We start from the raw sequence: 26,882 nt of genomic DNA, 5'->3' as shown, positions 1-26,882 counted from the left end.
ACTGGCTCTCGCTTGGATTTGTCTTGCCTTGGTCATTTTGCGTCCACGGGAATAATGCCATTCGTTCGAAATTCATCGTAAAGTTAACCATAGCAAAACAAGAGTAAGGTGGTATGACCTGGTTCTCGCCACGTTCTTGAGTCCTTAACCTCCCGCAGCCGGTGGTGGAAGGTGAGAGAAGAGGAAGAAAAAGACTTCAGCCCCCTATGGTTGTGAGCTGGATACGGCCCTGCGCATAGCCAGTGGTGACAAGGTGCTCATGCCATGCCACCAAGTTCACTGTCATCCACCAACGGGTGCAGGTGAACCTCGAAATCATACAAGATGTGGTTCCAGAATTGGGAACCCCAAATTCTCATTCAAACCACAATCATATATCGGAATAGTTTCAAACTTTCAACCACGTTGCAGTACATATATGATTTGGAAGGGAGCTTTATCATGCTTTTCATAGAATAGAATCCCTAGTCTACATGCAACACCGCAACAATATTTGGTTGAGTAGAAATAATGTTATTTTTAGAAAGAACATCTCTAACCTATATTTGCATGGTATTTTTAGAGGAGTCTATTGAACACATTTGAACAATGTGTTGATAGTTGGTACCGGCTGTCTAAAAAGGAAGAGGAGAAATCCCTAGAGAAGACATGACGTGCGATGGAGAGCGGTGTCAGAGTTTTTCAGTAAATTTAGATGGGATTTTAGGAGCATCATAAAAGCTTAAAGGTATCTAATTTCTCTTGTGTTGAATGCCTTATTTTCATCTATTATGGTTGGCTACTTGGCTTTTGCTAGCAGAGTACTGTGTTTGTAATACTTTGGCTGTAGGCATTCAACTTTATCATCTTTAAATGTTCAGCTTAAAAAAAAACCTGCAACACCGCAGATCCTTGTGTTGTGAATCTGTTGGGGAATCATGCCTCGCGTCGTTGGCAGTCGCAGGTGCCGACTGCCGAGTGCTGAATCTGGAATTGACGGACACGATTTTCCCGAGCCGAGGATCTGTGCCAGGCGCCCGGCATGCTACTGTATCGCCCATCGAAACTCTCTATTCGAGCCGGGATTCGCGCCCCCGGAGCGCATCTACGTGGCCGCTTTTCGCGGCCGTCCGATCGGAGCTGATCCGGCCGTCCAGAAGCAGCCAGACATTCGTGTGTAGTTTTGCTAAAAAGTCCTCCCAGTTTTCCGAAATTGATTCGCGGTCCGGGGAGGCCCTTGCTCTATAAACGGCGCGGCTGTTTTTTACCTGAAAACCCCCTTCAGTTCCGAATAATTAACACGAACAAGAGAAAATTCTGAAGGCGCGTCGAGTTTTGTAGAAAACCCCTTCTTGTTTACTGAATTCAACCCGCGGTCCAGGAAGTGCCCTAAGCTATACTAGGCGCGCTTGTTTTTGTACCTGAAAACCCCCTGCCGTTCTGAAAATTTCAACGCGAAGAAGAGAAAATTCAAGTTCGCTGCCGATTTTGCAAAAAAGCGCCCGCAGTCGATTTCGCGGAGAACCCCCCGCCGCCCTCTCCGCGCGGCGCCCGTCCTCCCCTCAGCCTTCCCACTCTCATCTCTCTCTCCCCCCTCTCCTCTCCCCTTTCCCCACCGCTGCCGCCTCCGACTCCGCACCGCCCGTCGCCGCTGCCCTCGTCGAGCTAGAGCTGTCTTTGCGGGCTTCCCCTGTTGGTGCCCGACTCCCTCACCTTCCTCGCGTCCTCAGGGTCCGAGGGCGCGACGCGGTGACTGCGGCCCGCGGTCCTGGCGCGCGCCCCCGCCGCGGCCGTCCGCTACCTCGCCGCCGGCAACGAGGTGCTGACATTATCATCATCACCGTCATCGTGTCTTGGTGCGGCGACATTGCCTCCGCGGTAGCGACGCTGTCGTTGACTTGCTTCTTGACAGCTCATGTGGGAGATCACATGGGAAGCAGGGTTTACAAATCCGACCGGTCCGGTCAAACCGCCGCCTTCCGGTAGCGGTTTACCGGACCGGTTTGACCGGAAACCGGTTGAATTCAAATCCAAATTCGCATGTGCAACCAGTTCCGACCAGTATACCGGTCGGTTTGACCGGTTTACCGGTCGGTATGACCGGTTTGGAAATTTTTCATTTTTTTAAATTTAAATTTGAATTTTGAATTGGGGCTGGTAGACCGGTTTGACCGGTTTGACCGGCCGGTATGACCGGTTTGGGGATTTTTATTTTTTTGAATTCAAATTTGAATTTTGAATTGGGGCCGGTTTGATACCGGCCCAAACCGTAACCGGGCCGGACCGGTTTGACCGGTAACCAGTCAAACCGGACCAGTTCCCACCGGTTTCGTTAACCCTGACGGGAAGCCTAGGCCCGCGTCTCTGGTGATTGATTCCTAGGTAGTGGCCACGGCCTCGTGTTGCCTGCTCCAAATCGCCTTCTTGTACCAATCCACGCATAACAAGAACGTGATGCTAGGTCCTAACGTTTCTTCTCTTGTTTGGATTTGGCTGGTTGCCGTAATATAGTTTGCGGAAAACTTTGCAATAGTCAAATTCCACGGAATTCTTGATTATGTGCTGCACTTGCCTCTTATCAAGATAATTTCTAGCAGTGAAGCATGATTCTCTTATGTCATGTAGTAGTATTTAGATGTTAAGATGCTGTGTGAATAAACGCAAGGACCCGAGCTTACAAGTGGAAAAAAAGATCATACTCATTTTTTGCAGTACTACGATGTTAATGTCATGTCATAGTATGTGCTGAATTTGAGCGTTCCTTGTTTTTAACCTTTTATTGTTGAATGGGTTATAGAATGGAACCTATTTCAATGGGTTTCTTTTTGAGTGCCGAAATTTATATTGATTCCACTCGATTGATTGGTGAAGCTTCTTGCTGGGAGTTCTTTTTAAGGAATATAGAGGAAAGGTATAGACGGGTAGCCTGATGGGATTTCTTCCTTGGGAGTCAGAGGAACCGGTAGCAAATGGGAGCTCATCTATTTGGATGATAAGCCACCACCACAGCTTCTCTGCCACCTTTCAGGTATTGCTTTTGCTACTTAAGGATGTGATTTTATTACGTCAAATGTTTGAGTGCTATTTATATATGTTTCGGTTCATGTCTTGCTTCCGTTGTGCTTGTTAGCCGATGAGAGATGCCAGGTCCGACCAACCTGTTCCTTCCTGATTCTGATTTTATTGCTTTTGTTACCATGCTAAGCAAGTTTATTCTGAGCTGACATCACTGTCTAAACTGGTATATGGGTAGGCTATCTGTTACTAGTTTACTACTTCAGTGTTGATGAGATGAATTGACGTATGTTTCAGAGCTTTGGGAATTGATTTAGCATGGATTGATTGTGGGAAAGGGAAATGTTATTTTAAGCTCAATTTTTCCATGATACCATGTAAACATTTTGACACTGCAAAATGAGCTCCTGCAAATTCAGTTGGTTTCAAGGATTTATTATGGTACTGCTAACCAGTGGTTTATCCAGTTAATCATAAACTTTTTTTGGTTGAATATGTTGTTTATGTCCAAAATATTATATCTGAATATCTGCACTACTCAAAATCTGTTGGAGAAATTTACATAGGTTTAGTATCATGGATACTAACCTTTTCCCTTTCTGAATTTCTCTGGTCAAGTTTGCAGAGTTTAAATGTTCTGTGCATGCTTAAATTTTCATCACAGCTTACGGAATCGCCAAAGGAGGATGGCTAGGCCTCCTGTTGCTGCCATTTTTGGGTGGCAGTTACATTGCACCAGCTTACTTCAAGATGTGTGTATATAGTTTGTTGAATATTAAGGCGCACCCAGATGTTTGACAATGCAGAAATCTGCAAGATTTAAATCAGGCATTGGCCTCTTTCTATTGATGCTTGGCAGCTAGCTCCTCCATACAGGATAAACTGATATGGGAGATTCGTTCATGCTCTGCCACAACCTTGTCCTCCGCTTAAAATTTTACAGGAATCTGAATCCTAGATTTACTCAAGATCTTAAAATCTTTATTACGGATGAATAATACAATATAAAATATCTCTATTTTTTAAATCTTGTCCAAATGTGCCTTTAAATGTATGAGTCTGCTTTCTGTTATGATGGTGTTCCTACCTCTTGCCTGATCTTCGTACTGAAGTATTGTTGTCATCACAGGTAAACCCTGATATGGTTCCAGAGTATAAATCAAATATGGTACAAAGGCATTTCATCTCAGCTAGGAGACACATCATAAGGTAAGTTTGTAAAAGAAAATATGGTTAAATGTGATATGTATACTTTAAGATATGGATTGTTCACCAGTAAACTATTTCCAAGTAATCATAATATATTCTACATACATTTAAATTTGTTCATGATGATACCGTTAGTACATTCTTTATCGAAAATCTTGCCAATTTAGCACATCATGCTTTCCCTTATATATAGGTTTATTATTAAATTTGCTTCTTGACAATCTATACTGTTGATTGAACATTGTGTCACATGGAGAACCAATCTAGACCAACCGATCAAGGTTATGCCCAAGGTTACAATATCATGTTTACAGATTGCTTCACGTTTCTGATAGCCTCTCAGGTACAGTTCATGAGTTCATACTTTTATTCAGTTTTGAGATAAGTGTTGTGTAGGAATGTTGCCAAACACAAAACTTGTAGTTCATAATGCTGTTTAATTGTGTTGCAGGACTCACTGGATGCACTAAATGAGAATCTTAAAGAACATGTACCAATGAACCATTTCAGACCAAAGTGAGCATCACGCATATTCACTTGTAATTTTGTTTTCTGAATATCTTTTTAATTGGGGTATCCTGATTCCTGACTTGGTTGATAGCTAGATTGTTACTAATTGCGTACTTACCTTCTTACTAAGGTAATTTTTTGGTAGTATTTTAGTGGATGGATGCCAACCATATTTGGAGGACCCATGGAAAATCATAAAGATAAACAACCTAATATTTGAAGGCGTGAAGCTATGCAACCATTGCAAGGTAAGATACTGTCACTAATACTCTCCTAGCTTTAATTTGAAATTGATTATGCAGTTTACTTCAGCACTTGATTAGTGTAATTTTTCAGTCAGTTTATGTCTTTCAAGAGCCCAATATGCCAGACATTGTTGTAAATGACTAATGCACGAACAAATGAGGTGATGGTGACTGCCAATATTCATTCGGTTCTTTTTAGAAAATATATCAATGCCACGTGTAAACATTAACTATAAATATAAAATTCTTATTCATGACTTTTTTAAAACATGTGCGCGCACATGGGCACGTGCTGTACGGTGACCGGTCCTACCTGCCGAGCCTCGTCCTCTCCATGCGGTACCTGCACAGCGCGCTCGCCGCAATGGGGTTCCAGGGGAGCGTCAAGGTCTCCTCCGCGCATGCCTCTCTTACGTGCTTGCAACACCGCCGGCCCTCAGGGTGCCGTCGCCCTCAAGCTTGCCGCTCCTCGTCGCCGACGCGGCGGGCTCCTCGTCCTCACAGCTGCCCATCCGGGCCTCCCCGGCCGTGGTTCACGTCGAACCCGCGTACGAATGGCGTTGCAGGGACACGCAGTCGCCGTCTCCCAGTTCCAAATCGGTAACCGGCTGCATTGCCTGCCGCCGGCATTGTAGCAGGTCAGCTCCACGCTGCCTTCCCTTATCTTTCCTTGTGGATTTTGCTCTCTATGGGTGTGTTTAGTTCCCACCAAATTTCCAAACTTTCCATCACATCCAGCACATCTCCTATCACATCGAAACATTAAATATAGTAAATAACCCATGCATGGAGTACTAAATGTAGTTAAATAAAAAAACTAATTGCATAGTTTTGATGTACGTTGCGAGACGAATCTTTTGAGCCTAGTTAGGTCATGGTAGGACAATATTTACCACAAACAAACGAAAAATGCTACAGTGTGCTACAGTGACTGATGTGACTTTTTCTCCCCTTTTCACCTCATCTAAACACAGCCTATATTGCCAGGATCTGGTGGGCTAATATTCGCTTCGTTAGGGAATCAGTTAGCAACTGAAAAGGAGGATCTTTTTCGGGTAGACCTTTACAAGTTTAGATTTGGAATCATTAGGTGTTTTCAAATACAATTTTGGGATATGTCTTTTTGGCATCTAGGTGTTCTCAAATTCAATTTTGGGACGATATGCCTTATTTGCATCTGCTGTTTCCAAAGTTCCTTGTTTTTTGAACGAGATAGTGAGCTTAGTACATTAAGCATGAGAGCTTATAACTGGCTCATTTTTCAGCTGGGTACTTACCAATTGCTGTGGCTGCGGTACCATTGAAGGTTAATTTGGTCGACCTTGTGACAGGATTATCACCTGCTTTAGCTTCCTTTTTCTCTGTTTGCTAACAAAAAAAAAAGTCTAACGACAAGATGATCCATATGTGCAGTTCGTGATGCTTGTTTCGATCTGTTTTGGTCAATTCTTGCTTCTTCTCTTAAATGAACGAGCAGCGCTCCTGCTTACTTTTTAAAATAAAAAACTTCTCTGAGCACATTATTATATCGGCATCTTCCTACCTGACAAAGGGTTGCAGGGTAGTTTAGCGTGTCCATTATATGTTCTAGTGACAAACTAGAAATAATCGCGGCGTTGCCGCGTATGGCCAGTGTGTATGTTTTAGGGTTAGGGTGATTGGATGAGTATGTAGGTTAGCTATGCGTCGATGTAGCTGTCGCTATATATATCTATGCGTGTTTATATATTTGTATCTACGACATATATTGCAAGTATGTTATGTTATTTGTGTATCTTCATTTCAAGTATTTATATGTGTGACATGATGTACTTGTATGTGCGAATGTACGGAATATCATGTACCATATATAGTGAAGTACTATGTTTTTTATATGTATATACGTGATTATTTATGTTCAAGTATTTGTACTACAGGTTAGCATTAAATAAAAGAGTCAGGAAACAAAGAGTAAGAAAAAGGGTATGGATTTATAGGATTTGATTTTAGATTTTTTTGTTAAGATGGAGGAGATATTTTTTATTTCATTTGCGAAATAAAGTACACTAAATCATATGATATTTTAAGTTTAATGCATAGATCTAGTCATTAGAAACTCATCAAAATTGGTTTGGTATTTTTATGATTTTTCTATGATTTTGTATGAATTTTGAAATATCTCTAATTTAAAAAGGAAAAATAAAATCGTATTAAAGGAGAAGAGTCTCACGGGCCGTTTTTGGCCCATTCCAGGCAGGCCGGCCCAGCAAGACAAAAGATAAGCCCATAAGAAGGCACAGACTGCGGGTTGATTTTGGTAAAAGTCGAGGGTTTTTTTGAAAAATAAACCGAGAGAGGAAGTAGGACTGCGGGTTGATTTCGCTTAATTATGAGGGTTTTTTTGCAAAAAGGCCGCGCTTTGCCTGATCTGGGCCGTCCACGCGCTCGATCCGACAGCCGAGATCGGCCGGCGACGTGGCCACGTTAGTTGGCCATCTTTTGGTGCAAGAATCGTAAGAAAGAGATTTGTTCACCATGCATTGTAACTTATATACTAGGTGCACTTTTAGATTAGCCATGACATTTGTGTGTATAATTATCGATGGCTTGCGATTTTTGCTGCTGCAGATGTTTGGTAACTCCCACGGTCACTACTTTGCTAATGGTGCAAAAGTTCTTCATATGAGAGATAGGAATAAAGAGGCCTGCAATATTTTAGGGTGTTTCACAAATGAATAATGTAAGAAAAGGTAAAATTGTGTCATTAGTTTGTTAAGCTGTCGTGTTTAGTTCATAAATTTTTAATGCAGACGGTACATATTGACAGAAATGCAACTTCTAGGGCCCGTCGGAAGGGCAGGTAATATATTGAGAAATTGAAAACAAAAAGGATGAACTGCTATCAGGAAATTGGTATGCACTAATAATTCTTATGTTTCTCATTGATCGGGCTACCGTGCATCAAGTTACTTCTAGCAGTTTTTGCTGACTGCAAATGCAGACTATTTGCACGATCAGTTAAATATACGAAACGTTGATGCAAACATGACCAAATTCAAGTGGCAGACACGACCCTACCGGATAAGGCCGGTGTGATTCTGATTGCTTAATATACTATTAACACAACAATTCCTTACCATGCGTCACTACCCAAACAACATAGTAAGACAAAGCAGGCATACCAACATAAAAAACAATTACACTACCAACATTTGCACTAAACTGACGTAAGCATTTTTCAATTTTTTTAAAAGACAATTTCCTCCTTAACACCGCATTAATGGCGCGCCGGAGGCGCGCCCCAGACTCTAGTTTCGGCGACGCGGCAAGGCTAGCTACTGCGCTCGATAGCTAAGAGCCGCTCGTTCCTATAGCAGCAGGCACGCCGCACGCCATCACAGAGGAACAACCACCGGCCAGCAAGAATTGACACTTCAACAGGCAGAAAAAAAAATCGTAGTTTCAAAAAAAAAATCGTAGCACCGGCCACCCACAATAGTTTAATCAGAGTAACACAAGCACTAGCATATTCTTTGCTGATTAGCCTTTGCTAACAAACAACACAAGCACATGGTGAACAGCGACGGCGAGGTCAGCTGGATACAGGCTAGAGCTACCAAATGCTCCGGCCGGCGACCTGGACCACAGATCACAGCCCCCGCAGTGCTGGCGCGTGCGCCCTTCCGTCAGCGGTGCGCCGTGACGAGGGTCTCCATGAAGCGCAGGCCGTCGAATCGCGGCGCGAACCTCTCATCCGCCGCCGCTGCGGCGCCGCTCCACCGCCTCCTTCCAGCGGCGTCCTCCTCCCTCGCTGGCGGGGACCCCTGCTGTACCTGCGGGCATATGATGCGATGTGAGCGACCGGAAGAATCCCACCGGGACCGACGGGGAAACAGCCGGCGGGCGAGAGCGTACCGTGGTGGAGGGGTATGCGGCGGACGCGGCGGCGGTGGCCGCGGCGGACACGGCGGCAGCGGCGGCGCCCCACCTCATCTCGTGCGGCCCGGAGGAGGACGACGCCGGACGATGAGGACTCGGGGGAGGGCGCGCCGCCTCTGGGATCCGACGGAACAGTGGGCTGCTGGCTACAGGTCACCGGGCCGCGGCGGCTGCGGGCATATTTATGCGCCATCGTCGGGGTCGGAACCGTAGGAGGCGATTCCGTCCGATTTGAGAGCGGCCCGGCGTCGCGTCCGCCGCGTCGGCCGCTCCTTGAGACGGCGCGGTGGGACCTGATGGCTGCCTCTCGTGCCCGAGCCCAGATGGAGCTGGGGCCCGCCACGTTGTTGGGCGGTGGCGTCGGGAAGCCGCGCAACGCAACTCCCAACAACACACCAGGGCCCTGTTTGGATCTCAGAAATAATTGTTAGCGCTCCAACTTTTAGTCCAAAATTAGTCATATGCATCCAAACTAGCGGGTTAATTGTGGGTTAAAGAGAATTAGCCCTCTCAAATCATTAGCCCCTTCAAGATATGCTAATTGGGCTAAATCTCTGTGGACCCCACCACCATTAGTTGAAATAGGAGAGAGAGGGTGGGAGTTAGTGCATTAGCTCAAAATTAGTCCATGCATTCAAACAACCCCTTTGAGGCTAAACATTAACCTACCAATTAAGGGTTAAAAATTAACCCTCTAAATTATCCTTGAACTAATCTTCCAAACAAAGTCTAGGCTTGCACTTGGCGCAGCGTGCCAGTGGGAGACAAACACACACAGGAGGGAGGGGAGGCAGCACCGCAGCATGCCAGGTGGTCCATGGGCCGACAAGCAAAACTGGGCGCTTCACGCGGCAGGGAATCGTGCGTGCGCCGATGCAATTTGTTGTGGAACATTAGCTAAAAATTCTAGCTAAACAAAGAGATAAAAGACTAGGTAAATAGGTTAACACTCTCAAAAATAGACTCTCCATATTCAAAACATTAGATCGCGTGGATCACTCCATTCAGAACCGGCTCATAGTTTACAAGGGTCCCAGGACGAGCCAGACACTATAGGTCTAAGCCAGCTATTTTTCATTTATAAGATGGTAATTAAAAAAATAGAAATTTTAATAGTATATATAATTCATTAAGAATAATATCAATATTACAAACTAAAATGACAGAAATATAAAACTATTATTACGTGATGTGAATTATGATTACTTTAAATAAGAACCAAACTCCAATAACTTCATGTATAATAATCCTTCAGTTCTTAAAGAAATTTCTAGGAGCATTTGCTTGATGCAAAATCATTAAGGACAACATCAAGATCAATATTGTCCAAGATCTCCCACTCAATGGAGCACATAGCCAAGCCATTTAATCTGTCATGTAATATTGTTGACCTCAAACAATTTTTCAATATATTCAATTTGAATAAACTTATTTCAACTAACGCTATAATAATAGGTACAATTAAGGGTGTGTTTGGTTGGTGGGTCGAAATGAGTTGGGACGGGTTCGACCCACATCGACCCGTGTTTGGTTGGTGGGTTGTATGGGTTGGGTTGGTCCCTGAAGAGGAATATACTCCTTAGATGCGGGTTGAGTTGATCCGTCCGATTCGAGCGGACCAACTCGACCCACATTGACGTCGTCTTCCTCCGTGAGTCCGTGAGCGCATGGGAGGCGTAGCTGAGCTCCGGCGCGCACAGCCGTGGGCACTGGCAGGAGGTGGGGCTGTACGGCTCGCCCGTGGGCGAGGAGGAGGAGGCGCCATGGCGACCATGGGGGCTGACCTCGAGCTAGGGGCCATGGGGGCCGACCTCGATCTAGGCGGCCATGGCGGGCGAGCTCAAGCTGGGCGGCCATAGCGGGCGAGGTCTATCTAGAAGGCCATGGAGGGCGAGAGGGAGTGGACGGTGCCAGTGAAGGCGAGCGCTGGCCGTGGCTGCGGCGAGCGGGACGGGGCGGGTGCAGGAAGGGCGGGCGGAGGAGGCCGCCGGCGGTGCAGGGCGGGTAGGCGAGGCCAGCACCGGCGCAATGGTGGTGGCGGAGCGGGCGGAGAGAGCCAGCGCGGGCGTGGGCGCGGGCGGGCGGAGGAGGCCGGCGCGGTGCAGGGCGGGCGGCGCGGAGGAGGAGGCCGCCAGCGGTGCAGGGTGGGTGGGCGAGGAGGCCGCCGGCGGTGCAGGGCGATGGCAGCTGGCGCCGGTCCGGCGAGGCCAAGCGTCGAGCTCAACGAGGAAGAAAAGGATAGAAGAGAAAGAAAAAATAGAGGGGATGACATGTGGGCCCCATAGATGACTGTTTTAACGGTGTCAAAATAAGCCCGAACCCATTCCTGTATAACCCTCTAACCAAACAAAAAATTGGGTTGAACCCAATCTTCTCATCCAAACACTAGATGGGTCGGACTCAGACCTAAAAATCAAGAATGGACCCAACTCACCCCCAAACCAAACACATGCTAAGAGGATCTGATAGGCAATAGAGTCATTTGGATAGCAATCTACATTGTGACAAATTGAAGAATCTCTATCGCTGACATCAACTTATCTGGCAAAGTGAATTGCAGTACTTTCAATTCAGAGAAAAAATTATCTAGATCAACATCAGATGAGTTATCATGAGTAAATACATCTGCGAAAGAGGTGTAGCAATTAAACAAATAAAAACCTCCTATCAATTAAAAAAATGGTAGCAATTTATTTAGAATATATATGTGTCTAGCAATTAAAAAATTAAGAACCCTAACAATTAATCAAATGAGAAGTTGAGAACACTAACAATTAAAAAATTGAACTTACGGTTCATTATCTACAACCTTATAGAGCGCTAGTGCTAGCGCCTAGGAAGAAGATGCTCGCACAGGCCGCGGTGCCGCACCGCGCTGGTGTGTGCGTGCATGAGTGCGTTGGACTCCGATCTCCGGTGTCAGTGTCTGGTCATCTAATGAAGGAGAACACCTAGTGCTGGACCTGGACAAAAGCAGATGAGAACAAAACGCCGAACAAATAGTCGCGATAGTGGCGCGGAAGGGTGGAATTTCGAAAGACCTGCAAAACTGGCTACGTGCGCTCATATACTTTGAGTTGGGCCAAATATTACTACCCATACAACATACTAGATTTTGGGCCCAGAAAGGACCTTGTATGTTGCCTAGAGGGGGAGGGTGAATAGACGTTACGACAAATTCTGCAAATTACAACACTTAAAACAATTGCCAGCACATTGACCGGTCAGCTCGGTCGGGCAGATCAGTCAGACCGTGTAACATCCCAAATAAAATATAAAAATAGTGTGTTGACCAAGCTAATTAGGAAGAGTGAAAGGTTGACTTTTTGAACAACAATTGGGATAGTTGATCGGGCACCGTGGATGCGTAGAGCTCGTTGAACTGATTCCGTTGAACTACACATATGTCACATTTGGAGATCGGGTGAATTTATGGCAAGCAAATCAATATAGACCGTCGGATGTCATTAGGTTTAATGTTTCTCCCGTGAAACCTTTTTACCCCACGCTTGTTTCTTCCTGCCGCCGCCATCTCCTTTTTCTGCAGTAGCTCCCTCCAATTTGATGAATGTGGAGTACTCTATCCTGCTTGTGCTGAGTGAATTGTCAACCGTGCGGTGTGATCGTGCGCTTGGTCTTTGGTTGCAGGTACACGGGCGTCAAGTGTCGACGGAGAGCTGCCATGGAGGTGCTGTGGCCGATGGACCGTACGGTTGACGGCGGTGAAGGCCAGCCGTGACCGGAGCTCGTGCCGGGCGGCAGCTGTGGCGTCCACTCCTGGATCGAGGGCGCAAGCGGCGACAGAAGGCGGGTTTCTTGGTTTGCGCCACAAAACCAAGGAGGCGGACGGCGGTTGAAGACGCCAAGTCGTGGAGGCACGGGCGTCGGTCTCGGGACTGACGGAGGCAACGGGCGTCGACGGCGTCTAGGGCCTCGCTGCGGGCGAGGAGGCGACGGGCGTCGGGCGGCGTCTAGGACGGTCAGAAGGCCGAGGCGGGAATGACGTCTAGGGCCACGGCGTGGAGGCGGGAATCTTCCCGTGCGTGGAGTTTTGGTGGTTTTCTCAAAACCGGCCACCTACCCGGGTTTCGCGGACCCTTCAAAACCGCGAACCGGATCTTCATCGATATGGCGGCATCCCGGAGAAGAGTTCGTTTCGAAGAAAGAACCTCGGCATTCGGATGAGATCATGTAAATATTTCCGGTTTAGCCCCTACGGGCGTTTTAGTTTCTAGTTTAAGTCCGAGGGTATTTTGAACCCCTGCGTGGGCACCATAAATACCCCTCCCCTCTCTCCCTCACCTCGGGTGTCTGGAACAAACCACTCTCCACCAGCCAGCGCCTCCCACCTCTCTCCCGTCGCTCTCTCTCTCCTTGTTCTTTTCCTCCCTTTCAAGGATGAGAACTAGAGGTATGTATTCTTGAGACGTTTTGTACTGAGATTGTGTGGGAAAGGAGGCCCTTCTCTCCTTGTGCCCTCGGGGCTTTTGATCTCGTGTCAATCTTGTTCATCTTGTGCCTCGTTTGGATGAATTTCGATTTTCCTTTGACGATTCTTGAGTACGAGATGAGAGGTTGTTTCATGGTGATTGTGTGTCTCTTTGAAGTGATTCTAATCCATCTAGCCAAGTGCTAAAACCCCCGGAATCACGAGTCCCCTCGGATCGAAGTTTTTGAGTTCTAGAGAAAACCCCGTTCTTGCTCGGGAATTCCTCGATTCCTCGCAAACCATGGAGTGATTCGTCGATTCCTTCTGTGGACATGTTCACAAGTCCTCTGTGATCATGCCTGCAAAATTTGAGCTCCTTTGGACTTGATTTGATCCTCCAATCATCGAAGTTTCCAAAGGTAGCGGGCTGGAAAAACGTTTCTGGACTCTGTTTTTCCTATCACCGGATGAACCGACGCTTTGAAGTTGTATGCGTCGGATCAACCGGTGAGTAGGTTTTTCGTGGGTTAGGGTTTTCTGCTGTTCGCAAATTGCACCGGTGCATAGCTCTCGACGAGCATCGGATTAACCGGTGTATGGTGACCAGCGACCCCACGAGTGTGTTTTTACTCGTTTAACCGGCGTATTGATTTTTCTCAACGTCGGTTCATCTGGTGCTCTGTTGGATTCGATTTGCTATCTCTCTGGACAACTGCACCGGCGCTTTGGGTTTGTAATCATCGGTTTAACCGGTGCTTAGAAGTTCATTTTGAGCTCTCTCTAGACAACTGCACCGACGTTTAAATCGATTTTGTCAGAACATCCGGTGCTCTATCATCTGTTGAACCGACGCTGTCCAAGCTACTGCATCGGTTTAACCGGTGATCGCTTTTCTCTGCTGCCGGCTCTGCCTCATCGGTTGAACTGACGTTGTTTAACTCCGTCCGTCGGATCAACCGGTGAGCTATACCGTGCTGTTTTTGTGCTGCTCTTCGTGGTTGCTTCCGCGGTCGCTCTTGCTTGTTCCTAGGGCTGCTTTGTGTTAGTGTAGTTCCTCTATAGCTACTCTACACTTCACCTAGGACTCGAGGGTTGGGTGTAAACTTGGGATCATAGGCCGAGTTTTCAATTGCAAGAATTTTTTATCGGCTCCCATTCACCCCCCTCTGGTCGCCTTTTCGGTCCCTCACAATTCCACCACCATCTTCTGCATCGTGTGGCTGCCCCTCCCATAGCACGCTCCTCGCCATAGCGCTGCCCTATCAAGTCTCCCGATTCCCTGGGCAGCAGCTCGTCGTTGTCGCCGTTGCAGGTTCGGCTGCTAGCAGTTGTAAGGCCTCTTGCTGCTGCAGTATCCTTTGCCGCGTTGCCGTGCCTTCCTTGCCCTACCTGCTGTTCGTGACCTGCAATTGTTGGCTCCATGTAGTTGCTGGTTGGACGGCAGGGAGCAGGACAGGGGAAAGGCAAGGAGCAAGAAGGAAAGAGGAGGGTAAAGGAAAGAGGAAAAGTTAGGGCATTGTGCCATCTAATCCATTCACAAAATCGTGATCTGGACTAGTAGGCTATCTCCAAACTAGTTCCTTGATGTTTGTAGATGAGTTCCAAAAGTCTTATTGGTTCCTGAATACCTTTAATGATGGTCTGAATTTCTGGGTAGCAAGCTTAATTCGAATTCTGGTGTCAAACTGTATAGAATTTCAGTATCTTGTAGATACAAAAGTTGTTGGTTTCGTCGATATTTTTCCAATGGCGCTAGTTTCACTCAATTCCGATTAGCGGTTTAGGAGTAATGGTCAAATTAGTACTGCTGCCTGACTAGGTTAAAATCTGTGTAGATATCTGTTTATCTCTTTTCGACCAAGTTAGAGTCCAAATTAGCTCTGTCGCCTGTAACGAAGGATGTTGGAAATTTTCTGTAGATGTTCGAGATGTATTTATTTGATGCATTTGGTTAAGAAAATCAAAAGTTATGGACCAAACAATGAGCGACTCAAAGAATTAGGCAAATTTTCAGAAAATGTCAGATTTGGTTGTTTAGACTTTGAGCTTGGAATTCCTTCAAGTGTAAAGACTTTTGGCTATTATGAACTAGTTTCTAAGAGAGGTTTTAATATGCCATAGAGGCAATTATAGAGATGATCATATTTCCTTGTATTCATGATTAATAAAATATTCATTGAATATCCATAAAAGGCAACTTGTATTGATTAACGATTATATGAATTGTTTGTGACTGAAGGATTAGGGTTTCATCTACGCCATGCATATCTCCATATGCATGCACCACGAACCTATAACCAGCAGCATCGGCTCTGGTACCACTGTAGGGAAACGGGCACCGAAAAACAAAATTTTCTACCCATACCCAGGAACTACTGCTGTTATAGATAATGGGATTTTCATTCCTCCCTCTCTCTTCCTCCTATGCTGCCCCTGGGACCCCGAGGATGAGCGCCGCCAACGCCGCTGCAGCCGTCGCCGAGAAATTATTATGATCTGCAGTAGTTCATATGGAGAAATTCAGTTGGTTTCAAGGATTTATTATGGTACTGCTAACCAGTGGTGCATCCAGTTAATCATAAACTTTTTTTGGTTGAATATGTTGTTTATGTCCAAAATATTATATCTGAATATCTGCACTACTCTAAATCTGTTGGAGAAATTTACATAGGTTTAGTATCATGGATACTAACCTTTTTCCTTTCTGAATTTCTCTGGTCAAGTTTGCAGAGTTTAATGTTCTGTGCATGCTTAAAGGAGCGCATCGGCAGGATTAGCCGATACAATAGACGACAAAACTGGCTTTTGGACAGCCGATCGAGTGTGTATGACAAGATCTAAGCTACGAATGTGTAACTTAGATGATGCAAAGCTAAAAACAGATCTAAAATGGCTCTTGAGATAACAAAAGTGTCACTCCAAAACCTAAAGCCGTTCTAGTATGTTTTTAGATGTGATAATGGACAAAAAACATAGGAAAACCTATAAATCTAGCCAATATCGATAATTGGTGAATAAATCTAGACGAGACAACAGCGATGCGCCCGGAAGTCAAAGCCTAGATGAACTCGATAACTTTTGAATAGATTTAAACGAAGCCACAACGATGCGCCCGGTAGGTAAGGCTCAAATATATTCGGTAAAACGAAGACTCACCAGCAAATCAAGTCACTCGAATGTGAGGCATCCTTGATCAACTTGAAAGAACTCATCGAAAAAAAGAAGAGAAAAGGTGAAGTCATCGAAAAAGTGCAAAGGAATTATAAAATTTGTTGTATTGGTGTGTATCAAGTTTTTTCGGTTCCTTACAACTGATATATATAGCCTAGCGCTATCAAGTCCTAACTGATCACGGCAAACATTACTTGGCTAAAAAGAAAAGACTTTCTAAAAGATAAACTACTTTAAATATTACAACCGAATCATCAAGATTCTCACAGAGTCTGGATCCTCTCCTCCTTCCTTGACTTCATCGGCAACTATCCATCGGCCGAACACCAGAACGGACAAATCAGTATCTTCAAGGTATATTCCTCTGGTCCATCGGACGGACTCCATTGGCCGATTCCAACACTGTGCATCTTTTGGTTTCTTCTAAATCGGCCACCTTTTCTTCACCGAAATCACCTTCCTTGACACGTGTCAAAAAACAGTGTCAACACATGCCCCCCAATTTCAGAGTAATTTGTTTTGCTCCGAAATTAACTCCAGTCATGATTGCCAACGTTTAAACGAATCTCCGTCTTCCAAACAAACAGAGTATCAAATTCCCACTCTGCCCTTTGGCACGAGTTATAAATATCTCTATCTTCCTCTCCGCTGGCACATTCCCTGTAGCACCTCCACCTTCTCTCTTGCTCGAGAACACATATGTTCCACCTCCGCCATCGCAGCTCTCTAGGGTTTCGGAGATTCAAGTCCAAGGACCATCCCCTCTAGCAATGGCATCCATCTCCGAGATTCCAGAGGTACGTCTCCCTTCATCCGTAGCATTTGTTTTTCACCCCCTTCCGATCCCTTCAGTCGTGTTCCTCATTTCCGCCTTCATTTTCAGAATCTGAGGGGTAACATGATTATTCCGCTAGAAAATCAACCTAGCATGGTCTGCTTAGGTCCCATGGGAAATCCAGACCCAACTAGTATAATCAATTTGGAAACCAGCAGGATCCCCCTTAAGTCCTCCAATATGAACGTGGATTGGACTCAGGCCTTCAGATCTTGGCCGAGCACTACTCCTGGTTGGAGAAATTGGTCCCGCAGAATAGCTAGTTCCCAGAGGACCAACTGGGAACAATACGATATCAGTCAATGCCTGAACCTATCCTTATCGGAGATGATTAGGAATGAGCCGATGCTCATATCAGCTTCCTACTTCTGGTCCGATGCGCTTAATGCCTTCATGTTCAACCATGGACCCATGACACCGACTCTGATAGATGTCATGATGCGCACCGGCCTGAATATCCATGTTTTTGATCAACCTTTTCGTCTGCTAGAAAAGGCTTCTTTCTAGATCGAAACAAAGAATATTGGCAGATGGAAAGGATATATCAATAAGAACATGAAAACTGGATCTGTATCTGCCAGAGAACATACTGCATTCCTCAATATGTGGCTTGAGAAATTTATTTTCTGTGGTAAAACCGTTGGCCCAACAAACAATAATCTCAAGTTGGCAGAAAATCTGGCTACTGGCAACCCTGTCCCTCTCGGCAAACATCTTCTGGGGTCAGTTTACCATCTGTTTCATCAAGTATCATCCAGACTCAGAAAGAACCAGCCGATCACCAACTTGGGAGGTCCCTGGTGGTTTATTCAGTTGTGGCTGCACATGTACATGCACAAAACTATGACAGTCGAATTGTCAGAGATAGAATTCCCATCAGAAAACTTCTCTGAAGAAGAAGAAACCGTTACTCGCCGATGCACATCATTTGGTGAAGCAGCTATCATGATTGCCAATGATCCCAAGACCCTTGGCATTACTGACTTTTTCAAGTCTTTCTACAATGGGTTTCCAGAAATCTCTACTATCTGGTTCGCATATCAAGATGAAAAAGTCATTTATGAGAATCCCTTCAAATTCCAGCTTGATTCTTGGAAGACTGATGAAGAAGCCACAAAGATTATGAAAGAGATAATTTCTCCAAGAATTCTGCCAATCAACTTCACAGCTGGCAAAGATACTTTCAGCTATGAGTTTTATAATCCATCAATGGCAGCTAGACAATTGGGATTTGGCCAAGTGCCCCCTTTTCTCTTCTTCGCTAGCAAAGTTCAGTTCAGAGGAACCCTTGACAATGCCCTCTCTTATGATCGGCTGAAAAACCTGGAGCCTGATGTGAACATGATACTTCTAGCCGATTGGTAGACTTCACCTTTTGCCACCACCCCTTTCATCCAATGGTGGTCTGAATGGCAAGAGCATATTTTCTGCAAATCGGCCAACTTATACTGCATCGCTCTAGACAACAATTATCAATCAGGCGAGAATGTGGTACAAGCAAAATCAACCCCCACAATGTTTCTTAGCACTTATTGCTTGCAGCCTTTAACTTCTACCCTTTGCAGGATGATGATCGGAATCCTCCAACAATCAGTAGGAGTGGGCAGCCGATCAACTACGCCCTGCTAGCCGATAAACCAAATATCGGCTATGGTGCTCGAACTCTGATAGATGTGGCCACTGGGAGAAAACGTAAGGTATCTTATACCAAGGTGACAACCCGTAAGAAAAAGAAATCTCCAGGCCAATCTTCAGCAGCAGTAGCACCCCAAACAGACACTCCGATCGACCTTCCCTCCTCTTCTTCAGAAGGTAAAAGTCTGAACCCCATGTCTTCACTTTATCTAAATGTTGATCACATCCTTGCTTTATAATTAAGATGTCCCTGAACACCAATCCGAAGAAGAAGAAAATCCTCAGAAAACACCTCCTCCATCACCCAGGAAATCCAGGGCGGATTCTCCATTGATACAGGTACGATTTCAGAACTTGCTCATGAACATATTCTGTATATTTCTGACAATCATCATTCAGCTTGCCGACCATGCACTATCTGAATTACTTGGCCAGCCAAACACTGCAATCCCGAGCTCTTCATCGCATCCCCTCATCCCTACTGGCTCTAATCTAGAAGAAATACGCCTGAAGCAGGTAAACAACTATTTTTTCTGTTGGCCGATCCCATTACTCTTTTGTTTCTATCGGCCATCTTAACTTTATATTCTTTTCAGGCACAGGAGTCCCCGGACAACAGTCTATTCTCCTTCCAAATCGGAGCTACTTCTCAGGAAGAAGGAGAAGAAACATCATTGGCCGATTCAGCTGTATTATCAAATGAAATCAAGGCCAGACTCCAAGAATCCCTCCAATTTCTGAACCAAGACATCAGCCAACTGATCAAGAATGCACAGCTGATCCGCGCCATCTTAGAAGAACTGGAGGGTAAACTCCCAGAAGTAATCGAAGATGCACTAACTCCTGTAGCCTTCATCGAGAGCCACCGCGCACAATTCAACAAGGCTCAGAAACAACTCGCCGATCGTCATCGGCAGGAAGAAATTATCAAACAGAGGGACAACTTCAAAGCTTTAGTAGAATTGGCCGTTGGTGAAATCAAGTCCCTGTATGACACCCAGGCTAGCATCTTGAGGAACAAAGCTAAATTGGAAGCTGAACGTGATCATCTTCTGCAAGAACTTAATCAAGTAAACCAAGCAATAGATATAGCAGATCACGATCTTTCTCAGATTCCACCGGCCATCACCAAACTCCAAGAAGACATGTAGAAATACGCTCATCAAGCATATCAACTCCATAAGAGTCTGCAGCCGATTTCTAGCTCATCGGCGGATAATAATCAAGTGATTGCAGACATTGATCAAATTCGCCTGCGTGCGATAAAAGTAATCCGAGAAGCTCTAGGATTACTGTAAAGGCACTCCATGTATTGTAATCTCCAGGAATTGCAAACACATGATTCATTTCTAGAAACTCTGTCTTTGTGATTTATTGCTCTAAGGGCAACTCATATCGTGTCGGCCATATTACAACCAATGCATCCAACTTGCGAATCAGCTTTTACATATTTTTTGCACTAAAGGCAATACTTCCTAGTATTGGCTATAACTTACAAAATCCGACCGATACTACAATCGGCCATACCCCTGTTTGATCAAGACTCATTCGAAGAATCTCCTGACTTCACCGATGTGACTTCATAATCAGCCATCCGAAAGAAATCCTTCTCCCATGCTTGACCAGAAAGACAATTCATCCGATCATAACTCACTATATGGGCTTCTGCCGATGCCACGCTGAATGACGAATCGGCCGATACTATTTCAATAGTATCGTCAACCCACTGAATCAAACATTGATGCATAGTAGATGGAATGCAACAATTGGCATGTATCCAATCCCAACCCAACAGCAAACTGTATGAACCTTTGCCATTAATAACGTAGAAAGTAGTGGGAAGGGTCTTACTGCCAATTGTGAGATCGACACATAATGCCCCCAAAGCAGGAGACACGACTCCCTTGAAATCCTTGACCATCATATCAGTCTTCATCAGATCATCTTGATTCTTCCCAAGCTTGCGTAGCATAACATAGGGCATTATATTCACAGCTGCACCTCCATCAACCAACTTCTTTATAACAGGCTTGCCATCAACGAATCCCTTCAGGAATAGTGCCTTAAGATGCTGCCTTTTATCATCTTCTGGCTTCTCAAATGTTGGTGGCAATGGTTCCAAATTTAACTGTGCCATGGCTTCCTCTAATTCTGGTTCATGATCTTCATCATCTGGTGCCATAAACTCTTTTGGCATTATGAAAACCATATTAATTGGCACAGCCGATGATCCAGAATCTTGATCACTATCGGCCCTGGGCTTAGCATGCCAAACTTGTGACCTGATCCCTTTCTTGCGCATAATCTGTTCTTGTTCTTCCTCAATGATCTCCAGCTGGCGTAACCTCTAAACACGTCGCTTTTGAGATCTGGTCAAACCCTTTGGGCACCATTGAGATTGATCCGTGAGATCAGGCTCATGTTCTGGATCTCTCCACATCGGCTGATCATCTTGTACTCTATCATCGGCCACCTGTTCTAGCCGATCGTGTACATGCACTCTTCTCCCAATAGGATCACGTAGCATTGTCCTGCCCCCCAGTCGATCACGCACCGATACCCTTTTTCCTAGCCGATCATGCACAGGAGTGCGCTCACACCGATAGGGCTCATGACGTGACCTTTCATATGATCGGCTGCCTTGACCATTGCATTCGGGACAATCATATGCCGATGGCAATGTCAACCCTTCTTCCCAGCTGTAGACAAAGAAAGGACACCTCCAATGATCTTGCTCGTGTCGTTCCTCTTCTTCTCTACGCTGCCACCTTTCATGATCATGCTGAAACTTGTTCAACAGCATTTGAGATGTTACACGTCTACGTGGTGCCGATGAACGTTCAGCAGCCCTCATCGGACCCTTTCCTTTGACCTCATCGGCCGCTATCTGCGCTTTATGATCAATAGCTCCAGATTTCTTAGCCGATGATGACGTCAGAATCTTAGCTTGAGAAGAACCTTCATCTCTGGCCACATCAACCATGTTCGTGGTGAAAGGATGTATCTTCATCATCTTCTTGGGAGCCTCAAACTTCAATCTCCCTTGTTCGAAAGCCATCTGAATCTGCTATCGGAAGACCTTGCACTCATTTGTATCATGTGATGTGGCGTTGTGCCACTTGCAGTACTTTATATTCTTGAGCTCGTCCTCCGATGGAATCTTGTGATATGGCTTCAACTTGATCAATCCTTCCGACAATAACAAGTCAAAGATCTTGTCGGCTTTGGTCATGTCAAACTTCGTGAAGTCAGGCATCTTGTACTTGTGTGGGAGAGGAATCTGATCATAAGCCGGAGGATAGGGAGTCTTGTACATAATGGATTGTTGTTTTGGCCTCAAACCAAACTGCTCCCTCATCACTTCGGCTATCTTTGTGCTCCAATCAACTTGCGGCTCAACTATTGGCATTTGTTGAGGGGAAACCATGTTCGCTGCATTGGTCATCATCGCAAGTTGCTGAGTTACATGACTCATCGGCTGTCTAGCCGATTGCATCTGTTGGGCTTGCTGAGCTATCCGATTAGGTGTCTGCTGAGTCATCGTCGGCTGTGTAGCTGATGGGTTAGCCGATTGTTGACCAGTAATATCCATGTACGGCACATTGACATACCGTATCTGTCCAGTTGCTTGATTGTGGAATACCTAGTTGATTCCCTTCTGATGCGGAGATTGCAACAATAACACTTCTGAAGGAGACTGGGGTTGGAGCAGGATAGCAAGACGCTGCTGTGGGGTCATCGGCGGTAGCGCCGATGCATTAGCTTGTGCCATCTGTTGTGCACTCCATGTGCCTTGTGCATTCGGATGTATTGCCAATGCATCCTGCTGTGCACCCATCGGCTGAACGACCGATGGATCAGGCTGAGAGGCTATCGGCTGAGAAGCCAATGCATTAAACTACATCTTGTGTGACGTAGAAAAGAAATCCGGATGCATACCATACCCAGTAGCAGGATCCCATCCTTTAGGAAATACGGACGCAGATCCACCTTGCACAGTTGTAGCAATCGGCGGCGTGGTTGAGTAGATAGGATTTGCCGTACCCGCCGATGTTGCAGTAGTCATCTAGGGTGGAGTTTGACTGTTGCTTGTTCCTGCCTGGCTATTTTGAGCCGACAGAGCTGCTGCCATAGACACCTCCAAGGGAGTATATTGTATCTGATCTGGTTGTATATAGCAAGGACCCATGCACCCTGGTAACATGCCTTTAGCAAAAGTCTTGACCACTGCATTGTGCACCGTGTTGCCCATGACTGTTGCACTCTTGATGAAGGCTTGTGCCACAGCCTGGCCAACTGCGTCTATCATCTTGCTTTCACGTTGAGCCTCTGTCAATGGTTGGAAAGATAGAAGATTAAACTTTTTTATCACCTCACCAGATCTGTTGACGCTGTACGACTTGAGGCATTCACGTTTGAATTTCTCCACCAGCTCTTCATATTCCTTCTTTTGTTCTTCTTTGAGCTTATCTTCAGGAACATGAATCTGGTTTTCTTCACTAATTACAGATTTATCTATGAGTTCCACCATGTTGAAGCTTTCGTGTCCCACCAGGAGTGCCAAAAGATGTGTTGACGCAAAAATCAACACACTGGAATCCGAGGGACAGTGTTCGTCGAGTCACAGAAAGTCAACCAAGCGTGGCAGTCAATTTGACCTGAAATTGACAAGAGAGAAAACAAAGTCAAATTCAAAAGTGTATCGGCTGGGATTCCGAATATATCTGAGATGGGCGTATCGGCAAGCTTTGCCGATACTATAGACGACAAAAAGATATTAAATGCAAGCGCGTAGTAAAGGAGCGCATCGGCAGGATCAGCTGATACACTAGATGACAAAACCGGCTTTTGGACAGCCGATCGTGTGTGTATGACAAGATCTAAGCTATGAATGTGTAACTTAGATGATGCAAAGCTAAAAACAGATCTAAAACGGCTCTTGAGATAACAAAAGTGTCACTCCAAAACCTAAAGCCATTCTAGTATGTTTTTAGATGTGATAATGGCCAAAAAGCATAGAAAAACCTACAAATCTAGCCGATATCGATAATTGGTGAATAAATCAAGACGAGACGACAGCGATGCACCCGGAAGTCAAAGCCTAGATAAACTCAACAACATTTGAATAGATTTGAACGAGGCCACAGCGATGCGCCCGGTAGCTAAAGCTCAAATATATTCGGTAAAACGAAGACTCACCAGCAAATCAAGTCGCTCGAATGTGAGGCGTTCTTGATCAACTTGAAAGAACTCATCAAAAAAAGAAGAGAAAAGGCGAAGTCGCCGAAAAAGTGCAAAGGAATTATAAAGTTTGTTGTATTGGATGTGTATCAAGTTTTTCCGGTTCCTTACAACTGATATATATAGCCTAGCGCTATCAAGTCCTAACTGATCACGGCAAACATTACTTGACTATGAATACTACAACCGAATCATCAAGATTCTCGCAGAGTCCGGATCCTCTCCTCCTTCCTTGACTTCATCGGCAACTATCCATCGGCCGAACACCAGAACGGACAAATCAGCATCTTCATGGTATATTCCTCTAGTCCATCGGACGGACTCCATCGGCCGATTCCAACACTGTGCATCTTTTGGTTTCTTCTAAACCGGTCACCTTTTCTTCACCGAAATCACCTTCCTTGACACATGTCAAAAAATGGTGTCAACAGGCATATTTGCCTATTGTTTGTCCCTTGAAGCTTCCGCTTAATTTATTTCAATGTCTTGCATTCATCATGTTCGATTCCTTGGATGTGTTCTAGTTTCATGATTCAAGTTTCAAGTAATTTATTTATATTCAATTCATGTTCCGGTGGATCCGGATGTGCATTTTGGTTTTTATGTTCATGTTCCTGTGAGTAAGTGCTGGCCCCACTTGCTCAGCTTTAACGGTAAATGCTTAGGATGTTTCAGATTGTGTCCGTTTCAGACGGAAACTACTGTTTCATGGTTTTTCATTTGTTCATGGTTCATGTACATTCTTTTCGGTTCTAATTGTACTTGCTGAGTATTGTTACTCACCCTTGTGTTTGTTTGATTTTTAGGTACCAAATGATTGCTACATGCATGGGAGTGGGATTAGTATCTTCTTGGGAGCACAAACACTTTTGATTTACATATGCCTAGTCGATTCCATCTATTCCTTAAAATTGTAAACTAGTTAACTTTGGTCGCTTCATGTCGTGGACGGGTTAATTTTCTTTATCTACAGGGTTGGGCTGTGATGCTTAATTCATAACTTCCTTGATAACTCTATTTATCTTGATATGAAGCCTGTTTTGAACGTCCTATTTATAGGGGAAACTCTGTCGAAAATTTGTATAATATTCATACTTGTGTTTTTATTCTTTTTAGTAGCCCCTGTATTGTATAAATCTGGGTACTACAGACCGATCAAACGCTTAGACGCTGAAAACAACAAGTAACCAGTCAGACCAGTTATAGGGACTGGTCAGACCGATCCTACGCAAAACCTGCACATAAATCAGAGTATTCCCCTCCTCGAGCTCTAGCACAAATGTGACTTGGTGAAGTGCTTGTACAGATAATATCAAGTGTATTCAAGTCCCCGTACACATAGAAACAACACAACAAAGTAGATTGAAGCGAAAGCACAATTAAAGCTAGAGCACAAGTAGTGAGGCAAACCACAATGGAGACACAAGGTTTCTTTCCCGAAACTCAAATTCAGCACCATGAAGCCTACGTCACCGTTGAGGAACATATTGGGCGTGAGTCTCTTTCAGCTCGATCCCTTGAATTAGGTCTCCTTCAACCTTTTCTCGTTTCCACTATCTTGATCCTTTCCACCAAGGGGGTAGGATCATGCCCGCACAAACTTGCCGCTGCTCACCACATCGTTGGGAGTTAACCGGCGACTCCTAGCCATCTAGGATGCAAACCTCCAAGAGTAACAAATGCCGCAAAGCTTTCTTGACGTCGATCTCAAATGCTTAAGCTATGGATGCTCTCTACAGCTCAAATCTGAGCTCTCACAATGCTCACTTTGCACACACGCTCAATCTATCAACCCAACTAAAAGATATGCAATCTTGTTAGCACAACTCACAAAGAGTGTTGGGGAGAGCTAGCTGGTCAAAGAAAAGCTTCAAGAAGCTCAAGAAAAGCCAGGGAACCAACAAGCCCCGAAACAGAGGGCTAAGGGGTATAAATACCCCACTCAAAGAAACTAGCTGTTGAGCTTGTCAGTGTTGACCGGTCCCCTAAATCGGTTAGACTAGTCTGTTCAAGAAACTAGCCATGGGTAGGACCGGTCAGACCAGTCCCCTAGACCGATCTAGCCCAGAGACAACCCAACCCCAAGATAAACAGCTCCACCTGGTCCACCAAGACAAGACTTGATCATCCAAGTAACTTAAAGTTAGTTCTCAGGAATTTTCTCTTAGGTTTCTCACATAGGTGACCTATGAGCACTTTTGACTATGTCAATCAACCAATATTGCATCCCTCTTGATTGTACGATATGTCAGACCCGGGGCAGCGGGACTGCTTATAGACATAGAATGTTCTAGAGCAAGAGATAGCTCATGGATGTACCTTACCTCTCTTGTAACTACCTAAATAGGCGTAGAACTAGCTGCAGTACAAAAGAAACTACCCGATCTTGTTGCAGTAGGACTCCAACTGTACTCGGCTAGGACTTTCCATGTAACCCTGCCCCCCGGATATATAAGGGCGGGCAGGGACCCCCTCCAAACGATCATCAACACCAAAGGCAATACAAACAACCACACATGACGTAGGGTATTACGCAACTCGCGGCCCGAACCTGTCTAAATCTTTGTGTTCCTTGTACCATCGAGTTCCAGAGCAGTCGATCCCTACCTGTAACATCCCGAAAATTCACCCAAATAAATTACTCGCTAAAAATATTTTTCAAAATCTTTTCGTCGCTGAGCTCAAATCTCTTCCG

General features: G+C 45.2%; 2 protein-coding genes across 19 annotated transcripts; one reads left to right on the top strand and one right to left on the bottom strand.

Moving 5' to 3' along the window:
- Positions 1–1,671: 1,671 nt before the first annotated feature.
- Positions 1,672–25,153, top strand: LOC120691597 (uncharacterized protein YcbX-like). Of its 18 annotated transcripts, none has more exons than XM_039974709.1 (7): positions 1,672–1,798; positions 2,876–3,007; positions 4,124–4,203; positions 4,471–4,546; positions 4,655–4,719; positions 4,859–4,961; positions 7,566–7,881. In XM_039974709.1, exons 2-7 carry the CDS (start codon positions 2,909–2,911, stop codon positions 7,674–7,676), a joined length of 534 nt encoding a protein of 177 aa, XP_039830643.1. In that variant the 5' UTR covers positions 1,672–1,798; positions 2,876–2,908; the 3' UTR covers positions 7,677–7,881. The 18 variants fall into 18 exon arrangements, 14 of the variants coding, with proteins under 14 accessions (XP_039830643.1, XP_039830645.1, XP_039830646.1 ...); XM_039974711.1 differs by lacking the exon at positions 1,672–1,798 and adding an exon at positions 2,321–2,361; XR_005682311.1 differs by lacking the exon at positions 1,672–1,798 and adding an exon at positions 5,050–5,596 and having other exon boundaries at positions 2,327–3,007; positions 4,460–4,546.
- Positions 8,378–9,129, bottom strand: LOC120691598. The gene is made up of 2 exons (XM_039974724.1): positions 8,853–9,129; positions 8,378–8,770 (listed from the first exon to the last, which is right to left on the bottom strand). Exons 1-2 carry the CDS (start codon positions 8,928–8,930, stop codon positions 8,624–8,626), a joined length of 225 nt encoding a protein of 74 aa, XP_039830658.1. The 5' UTR covers positions 8,931–9,129; the 3' UTR covers positions 8,378–8,623.
- Positions 25,154–26,882: the final 1,729 nt, after the last annotated feature.

The sequence above is a fragment of the Panicum virgatum genome, chromosome 9N (genome assembly GCF_016808335.1).
Source record: "Panicum virgatum strain AP13 chromosome 9N, P.virgatum_v5, whole genome shotgun sequence".
Classification (NCBI taxonomy): Eukaryota; Viridiplantae; Streptophyta; class Magnoliopsida; order Poales; family Poaceae; genus Panicum; species Panicum virgatum.
Note: the sequence above shows the minus strand (reverse complement) of the source record. Positions and strands in the feature narration are given on the sequence as shown.

Excerpts from the sequence above, each read along its gene's own strand:
- LOC120691597 (XM_039974713.1), top strand. The coding sequence starts at position 2,909 with ATGGGATTTCTTCCTTGGGAGTCAGAGGAACCGGTAGCAAATGGGAGC. Across the intron at positions 3,008-4,123 it reads GCTTCTCTGCCACCTTTCAG|GTAAACCCTGATATGGTTCC; the intron begins GTATTGCTTTTG and ends TTGTCATCACAG. Across the intron at positions 4,720-4,858 it reads ATGAACCATTTCAGACCAAA|TATTTTAGTGGATGGATGCC; the intron begins GTGAGCATCACG and ends ATTTTTTGGTAG.
- LOC120691598 (XM_039974724.1), bottom strand. The coding sequence starts at position 8,930 with ATGAGGTGGGGCGCCGCCGCTGCCGCCGTGTCCGCCGCGGCCACCGCC. Across the intron at positions 8,771-8,852 it reads CCGCATACCCCTCCACCACG|GTACAGCAGGGGTCCCCGCC; the intron begins GTACGCTCTCGC and ends ATATGCCCGCAG.